Below are 8,710 nucleotides of genomic sequence, written 5' to 3'. Positions count from 1 at the left end.
AAGGCAGAGACAGACAAACTCATTGTCACACTGACTCCTCTCTCTCTCTCTCTCTCTCTCTCTCTCTCTCTCTCTCTCTCTCTCTCTCTCTCTCTCTCTCTCTCTCTGTCACTCAGGGTGCCATCGTGGCTGTGACAGGTGATGGTGTAAATGACTCTCCTGCCCTGAAGAAGGCTGACATCGGTGTAGCCATGGGTATCTCTGGCTCTGATGTGTCCAAACAGGCTGCTGACATGATCCTGCTCGATGACAACTTTGCCTCTATTGTCACAGGAGTGGAAGAGGGTGAGCACAGAAAAACACAGAGAGAAACAGAGAGAGAGAGAGAGAGAGATAAAGAGAGAGAGAACATGCAAAGGACTAAATGGATTGCAGTGGTTTGAATGGGTTTGAATGTGCGACGGAATAATAAGTTGTTCGTAGATCACTATTAGTCATAATTAGCAACCAATAATGGCAAGTGCAAGGTTCAGACAATCCTCAACAGCCCAGGTAAAGACACAAGCAGCAGGATAAAGAATAAAAGGACATGAGGGAAGATGAGGCTTTAGAATAAAACAATAGAGTGGAATAGCAGAGAAGATCATCTGATTTGTGTTCTCTTCTCTCTGCAGGTCGTCTGATCTTTGACAACCTGAAGAAGTCCATCGCCTACACCCTGACCAGTAATATCCCAGAGATCACCCCCTTCCTGTTCTTCATCATGATCAACATCCCCCTGCCCCTGGGCACCATCACCATCCTCTGCATCGACCTGGGAACTGACATGGTGAGACAACCACTCATACAGTACCTACATGTCAATTCTACTTTACTTGTACAGCCCCTAATCGCTGCTAAAGTCCCATAGGGCTATTACAGACCCACATTTTACATAGTAAACTAAACAATAGTAGTAATAGAACAACAATTCATAGACATTAGAACAAACTATGCATCAACATCAATCAAAACACAGGAATATGAGGGATATCATGCTTTTTTTGTTGTGTACTGTGATTTATTTTGCACAAATGGTTTTTTATATAAGAATGAATGATTACCAGATGTCAGTTAAAATGATAATGTGAAAAGATCCCATTCCTCTTACTTTGCCCTTCTATCATGTCCTCGTCACATGTCATACAAGACTAGAATGAGATGTTAATTCTTCCTGCTATCTCCAGGTACCAGCCATCTCTCTGGCCTACGAGGCAGCTGAGAGCGACATCATGAAGCGTCAGCCCAGGAACCCAGCCAGGGACAAACTGGTGAACGAGAGGCTGATCAGCATTGCATATGGACAGATTGGTAAGTGTACTGAACTTAAGACACGGCTAGTCAGAGTCACAATGACAATCAGAAATACTTCATTTGACGTAGTGACAACAACAGTAAACATAACCACTCACGCAGTGTACTATTATATAGTGCAGTAGTGGAGTGTAGATGTTGTATAGACATGATGAAAAAACATTATAGACATTGCACATGTAATAGATGATGAGGAATAGCATTAGCAATAGATATAAAACATGTTTTGCAAATAGTATGGGGCAAAACAAAAAGCTACGTAACTGGACAATTTACATTACATTGTTAAAATGGTTCATGTACAATGTGTGTGTGTGTGTGTGTTTGTGTGTGTGTCCAGGTATGATCCAGGCTCTGGGAGGCTTTTTTGCGTACTTTGTGATCTTGGCAGAAAATGGCTTCCTGCCATCTATTCTAGTAGGCATCAGGCTGGGCTGGGACGATCGTACCTGCAACGACCTAGAAGACAGCTATGGACAGCAATGGGTATGTGTATTGTGTACATTGACAAATGAAAAAAGACAAATTCATCCTTCCCATTAAGTCTGTTTTAATTGTTTTTTGAAAGCATATATCCTGTTCATGCATTACAAGGCTATACAGTATATGCCTCCATTTACAAATGTGTACAGAAACACTTTTCCGTAGCTTTTAGACAATGATGACACGACACAATATCGTCAGGAATATTGTAAATGCATTTTCTACTAGATATTCCTATTCAAGACTACCAATGTGTGCTTTATTTTTAAATAATGCTTTATTTCGACTTTGAAATTTCACTATAAATCAAAGAGTGAAGTCACCCAAACAAGGTCTCCCATAAAATGGGGTCGTGATATATGAAAACGTTTGAGAACCCCTGCTGTGCCATACGGTACCATACCGTTTGTCTTTGTGCATAGCAGGCATAGGCTACACAGTAGAATCCCGAGTGTTCATATTAAGTCTGAGAATGTAAAGATGGACCATTGCATTTTTTACACTCTCAGAGTTACATGATCCTCTCCGGGTTTTGCTGTTGAAGTGCACAGATGTGTACTGTGTACTGTATATTTGCATTGTTATTTATCAATTTTTCACTCCCCCCCCCCCCCCCGTGCCTTTTTGGCCTCCAGACATATGAACAGAGAAAGATCGTGGAGTTCACCTGCCACACAGCGTTCTTCGTCAGCATCGTGGTGGTCCAGTGGGCCGATCTCATCGTCTGTAAGACCAGGCGTAACTCTGTCTTCCAGCAGGGCATGAAGTGAGTCAAAGCACACCTGTTGTACTGTGTTGAGTTTTACATCGAAAGCCGCGATCCGTAACTGGATAATAATACCCAGGATAATCTAAATATGTTTGTGTCGATCTACACTATAAATGTCACAAATTGACTGAACAAATTGCGCAAATTTGACAGTGGAGTATTTATTTAACCAAAAGAACCCTGCCCTAGCGTTTCCTATTCTCTGGCGAACATTCGGCAAAAATAGATCTACAACCTTGTGAGTTTGTAGATCAGCTATTTTCTGCAAAGGGTTTTGATGATGAGGGGAAAAGGAGCAGACCCCAGACAGCTAAGTATATAGGGTTTAAGTTGCTATCTCTGTCTCCATGTCCTCCTATGGAGTGTCTGACTGTTTGTTTTCTTCTGTGTCCATCAGGAACAAGATTTTGATCTTTGGACTGTTTGAGGAGACGGCTCTGGCTGCCTTCCTGTCCTACACTCCAGGCATGGATATAGCGCTCAGGATGTTCCCACTAAAGTGAGTTCTAATTATTTGAATGCACTTAGATCATAGATAAGCCTCTGTGATCACACCAGTCGGCAGGTGATTCTTTACAATGCTAGTTTATCTAAATGGGATCAGACCACACCTGCCAACACTTCTAATTCTAGCAGGAGTCTCCCTATTTTTAACCTTTTCTCTGGATTGGTCATTTCTCCCAATAATGCAATTTAACAATTAATTCCATGCACAATGCATCGATTGAATCTATTAGTTTGATTAACTGTTGCTCCCCTAATGTAGACTCTATGCCCTTCATGGTGTCTAATGCTGCCTTTGTCTCTCCTCATGTCTACAGGCCTACCTGGTGGTTATGTGCATTGCCCTACAGTTTCTTGATCTTTGTTTATGATGAAGTTCGAAAACTGCTTATCCGCCGGAACCCTGGAGGTATGACTTCTTCTCTCTCTCTCTCTCTCTCTCTTTTCTCTCGCATGCGATACCGTCTCAACATTTTGTTCAAGTGACTTTGCAAGGGTAGCTTCAATTTGTTTCCTGCACACAATTTCACACATGTGGATGCTTTGTCTGTTAGTGAAGGTTAATAATTACATTATAGGCTGGGATGACATACATTTCAGACATATTAGACATACTTTATCAAAGTGGAAAGTTTTAGAATGTCAGTTTTCATTTCAAATTTGTCAAAACAAAATGACAACATTTTTCTTTGTCAATACAGTCATTGTTGAAAAGAAAAGTCTGAATCTTAAACGATACTAGATTCAATACCAGATGAATTCACCATTTCTCTTTCTCTCTCTCTCCTCTGCCACAGGTTGGGTGGAAAGGGAGACATACTATTGATCGAAGGAGAGCTTCTTTACTCAAACCCCTACATCTTCCACTTATTTCACCCTCCCCTAAGCCCCACCCACCTCCAATGCCCTCAACTCTCCGTCCCCGACAGGACACGCCTCCAGATACCCCGCCCCCTCCCAAAGACGACAACTGCTTCCAAGCAATTTTCATCATGACTGCCCCAAAGATTAATAAAACAAAACAGCAAAAGCACCTTTACCACTTTCGTACATCGACTCGTCGCCCGCCCCCCCGCCACGTCTTCTCCCCCCCTGCCCCCACCCCCCCTATGATACTCTTTGCATGTGTCCTCTCACTGCTGTGTACATAAAAACGATATATCTTTACCAAACGGCAGCTGCATATTCTTGTATGTAGATTTGAATGAGCTATGGTGCAAAGGGAGTGTCAATTGCTCTGCAAAAAAGGGCCATCCTAGCTCCCCCCCTTTATCTGTCCTCCTTCCCCTTTTTCCCTTCCTTTCTTCTTCCTTCCGGCGACCCTTGGCTTGTCCTTCAACCACACACACACACACACACACACACACACACACACACACACACACACACACACACACACACACACACACACACACACACACACACACATTTAACATCTTTATTTGCGTTCACATTTTAATAAGAAATTCTAGAACACAAACAGTCAACGCACACACACGCACACGCACACACACACACACACACACACACGCACACACACACACACACACACACACACACACACACGCACACACGCGCGTGCACACACACACACACACACACACACACACACACACACACACAGATATACAAATTCATGAAAAAGGGATCCTATCACACTCACCGTCACTCCAGCCACCGCCAGCCTCCTCTCCTCCTCTGGGCTCGCCGCCTATCCGCGGGGGGGCCGAGGAGGGGCGGTCATCTCCCTTCCTCACCATATTTCTTTCTCTCTCTCTCTCTCTCTCTCTCTCCTTACATTTCTTTCTCTCCAGCGACCACGTTGTTTTTTTGTTTTTATATATCTAGGGGTTGGGGGAGGGTGGGAGGGGGCTGTTTGAATGAGTTTACTTGTCTTTCTTTTATTCTGTATGTAATTGTTTTTTTATTTACTCTCTGGTGGGAGGGGGGGTTTGTGAGAGCTGCTTCCTGCCCCCCCCCCCTCATTTAGGCATTAAAACAAAGCACACCCCATGGTGTCCCATCCTGCCTCCCCTCCCTCTCCAGCTCTTCCCTCTCCTCCCTTCTATCTCTCGCACCCCTCCCCTCCCCTCCACCCCCCCCCCCCCCACCCCACCCCCAGTTTGTCTCGTTTGTGTGCACTGTGTGAACCATTGTCCTTGTTATAAAATATTACGGTACGACCCCCACCCCCACCCTCGCCCCCTCCTCCAAGTTGGGAAAAAAAAAAACATTACGACTCTCAGTCCATGTGTTCTAGGAATACTATATAATTCTATACCGAATTTAAATGAAACAATAAATAAATGATTTAAAAAAAAAAGAGATGTGTCAAAAAACGAGATAGAGAGAGAGAGTGAAAGAGAGAGAAAGAGAAAGAGAGAGAGAGGCTTTTGTGATACAAAAAAAAGAAACATCTAAATCACATCAGTAAAGACAGCAGTGAGGGATCTTTCTCTCGCTCCCTTTCCCTCTCTCTCTCTCTCTCTCTTTGTTATTGTTTTTTTTTGTTTTGTTTGGTTTCAATTCTTCTTTTCACTGAATTTTTCAGAGGAAACAAGGCCAATGTATATATATAGATACACTATATATATGTAGACGCAAAAGCAGGTTTTAAGCTTGTGTTTATAACATGAGACGTGAGACAGCAAACCAAGGCTCTTAGGCTCCTACCACCGCAGGGCGTGTTAGTGTGACAGGATGCAGTCAGTGTGGTGTGGTGTGTGACGAGGATGGTGAGGATGATAATGAGAATGACGATGATTTTCCTGGAGTCTGGATGCTGGTCCGGATCCGGACCCTTTTATTTTGGGTCCGGGTTTGATGTGTCCAGGGTTCCAGTCCAGGTTTTGCATTCCGTGTGAACGTGTGTGTTGGGGAGACCAGTGAAGGGCCGGCAGTCTCAGGCCGGGTCACTTTAACTCACTTTAAAGATGGCTGTAGGGGCTGAGAGTGAAGAGATTGAAGAAATAAAAAAAATACAATAAACAACAACCTCCAGTTACACAACAACTAGTAGAACATGTGTGTGTGTGAAAGAAAAACGAAACCAACACCAATAAAAACATCTAGAACATTTAATACAAACCAGATCTGTCTGTGTGTCTTTATCTCTGCTGTCTCTGATCCCATTACAAACTTAGCTGTCACCTTTCTTCTTTTATGAATTTCTCATGATCTCGCTTGATGTAAGCTATTCCCCTTTTTATTCCTGTTTCCATCTCTCTATGTCTGCTTCCTTCTGTCTCCGTACAGTATATCTACTGTATAAAGCCTCATTTACACATAAGGCATCGCATGACATAGGGCAGGAATTTCATGGCCGCCGTGGCCCCTCAGTTTGGGCTTTTTGCCCCTCAAAAGAATGATATGCTCTGAGGCCATACCGCCATCAGAAGTAATTCAGAGTGGGCCCCCGCATCCTCAGGTTGTTCTACAACACCATCGAGAGCATCCTGTCAGGTTGTATTACCTCCCGGTATTGGGGACTACACCACACTCGAACGGAAAGCCCTACAGAGAAAGTTTTTTCCTTTGCCTACTGGGAGTGTGTGCCTGTAAAGTTTCATGATGATTGGTCCAGCTGTGTCTGAGATTAGCTGTACACAGACAGACAGACAGACAGACAGACAGACGGACGGGGCGAAAATATAATCGCCACCTCCCAGCCTTTCACCTTAGTTGGCAGAGATAAAAATGTTTATGAAGTAACACTTTTCTCAAAGATCTGAGCCGTTATTACATTATGAACTGTTACATTACATTATGAGCGGCTAAGTAAGGTTCATAATGTAACACATTATAACATTATGCAAAAATCCATTATTACGTTTTGCGCTTATTACACAATGAGCTTTTATGGCATTAAAATTGTAAAAAAAATTGCAGTTGTTACATTATGAGTTGCTACACCAACATCTTTTGTTGAGATTCAGAATTCTTAACACCCCCCACCCAAGCAGTGACTCAAAATCATGGACTTAAAATCATCGTTTTATTTGATGGCCACCTTCCTGCCCTGGCATTTGGCCTTTGTGCCCTCAAAAAAAGGTGAATGCCAAAGGCCAAGTGGCCTTGCCCCTAAATTTATGAAACTCCAGGCCTAGTATGACAGTACAAAATAACTTAACCTTGACTGGTGATATACCACTCATACAGTATAGGTTACCACAAATACCAACTTCAGTTTCATCCAAGTAAAAATGTATTCAAATAAATTGTTTTAATTACATCACAATTTCATTACATCACACTTTTGGGTGACTATATAAACATATATAAACTGTCTTATGAACCAAATTTGTATCGAAAAACAGAATGCAGGTCACAAAACGACACTAAAGTTCAAATCGGAGGATTGGACGCCACCTAGTGTTCATGAAGAAATATGAACGTCCACTGCAGCAGATGCAGCAGTGTTCAACGTGTGGAGAAAGAGTTGGCAACAGTCCAGCATAATGCACCAAAACCGCTAGGTAAAAAAATGTGTCTGCCTCATCTGACATTAACACAGACAAACCTTTAGCAAGGGGACACACACACGCAAGGACAGTCTCATGAATCTAGGAAAGGACTTGTGGACTATATAGTAAGTCTGCAGGGAATTTGGTAATGTTCCATCATTTATTTTCTGTTGAGCTCAGATTTGGAGATAATTATACACAGATAAACCTCACTAGGCTCTTAACCACGCTGGGGGTCCCCCCCCCAGATTTTTTTTAACAGAGTAAATATTCAATATTCTGGTGGATTTTTAGAGTTTATCAGGCTTTACTTACATAGGATCCATTAAAAAGTTAAAAATAATAAAAGAGCCATATTTAATAATAACATTTTGCTGGGGACCCCACTGGAAGCCCCCCCCCCCCCCCCTCAGGACCCCACTTTGAGAACGCTTTTTGAAAGTCCTGAAAAAAACAAACAAGACTCGCGCAACAAAAATCGGCAAGACACACTTCCCATATCTGCATAGTCTCGCCTCTCGCGTAGCTATCTGCGTGAAGTGGGCGGACGCCTTTTTAGGAGACCGGAAGCAGGTTGGCGTCCGCCCACTTCACGCAGATAGCTACGCGAGACGCGAGACTATGCAGGTACGGGAAGTAAACTGGAGATGGCGTGTCTTGCCAAATTATGTTGCGCGAGTCTTGTTTTTTTTGTCGATCTGCTGTTTTTGCTATTTTAGAATGTTTATGCTGTAAAAGTAACAGTTTTGGCCATAATGAGGTTTCCGCCCGACAGACAATATATTCATATTTATATTGTACATGCAAAATTGCTGCTATACGAAAACGTGTTGTTACTGCACTGTTTCTTATTTTCATTTTCATTTGTAATAAAATGTCACTGACATCACAAGGTATTCTTCATTTTACGTATGGTCCTGTATATTATTGATTCATATCAGTCACTGTATTCCAGTGGGGCAAGGCAGCCTACTGTAAGTCTTAAACAAAATATATAAAACATAACCCTAACCCTCAACAGTGGGATAAAATCAATATGGTAACGTCTTATGCAAATGAGCCATGCAGTCGAATGTAAACAAATTGCTAGTGCAATCTGGATCTGTCATCCCGTATCTGCGTGAAGTGGGCAGACCATAGCGTGAAGTGGGCGGACCATAGAGGTATTATAATATAACGGGCGAACGCCTTTTTAGGA

The 8,710-nt window shown here is 42.7% G+C and overlaps 1 protein-coding gene across 2 annotated transcripts in view; it reads left to right on the top strand.

Moving 5' to 3' along the window:
* Positions 1-4,475, top strand: part of atp1a3b (ATPase Na+/K+ transporting subunit alpha 3b) — a 29,647-nt gene extending 25,172 nt beyond the window's left edge. For both annotated transcript variants that reach the window (XM_080427045.1, XM_080427046.1), the window contains exons 16-23: positions 117-285; positions 615-769; positions 1,167-1,290; positions 1,634-1,779; positions 2,412-2,542; positions 2,943-3,044; positions 3,367-3,458; positions 3,847-4,475. In XM_080427045.1, coding sequence (XP_080283171.1) covers positions 117-285; positions 615-769; positions 1,167-1,290; positions 1,634-1,779; positions 2,412-2,542; positions 2,943-3,044; positions 3,367-3,458; positions 3,847-3,875 — 948 coding nt within the window. In that variant the 3' untranslated portion in view covers positions 3,876-4,475. The remainder of the gene's footprint in view (positions 1-116; positions 286-614; positions 770-1,166; positions 1,291-1,633; positions 1,780-2,411; positions 2,543-2,942; positions 3,045-3,366; positions 3,459-3,846) is intronic.
* The last annotated feature ends 4,235 nt before the right edge of the window (positions 4,476-8,710 follow it).

The sequence above is a fragment of the Gymnoscopelus braueri genome, assembly GCF_963280865.1.
Source record: "Gymnoscopelus braueri genome assembly, chromosome: 4".
Classification (NCBI taxonomy): domain Eukaryota; kingdom Metazoa; phylum Chordata; class Actinopteri; order Myctophiformes; family Myctophidae; genus Gymnoscopelus; species Gymnoscopelus braueri.
The sequence above is the reverse complement of the archived record's forward strand: the minus strand, read 5'-3'. Positions and strand labels throughout refer to the sequence as shown.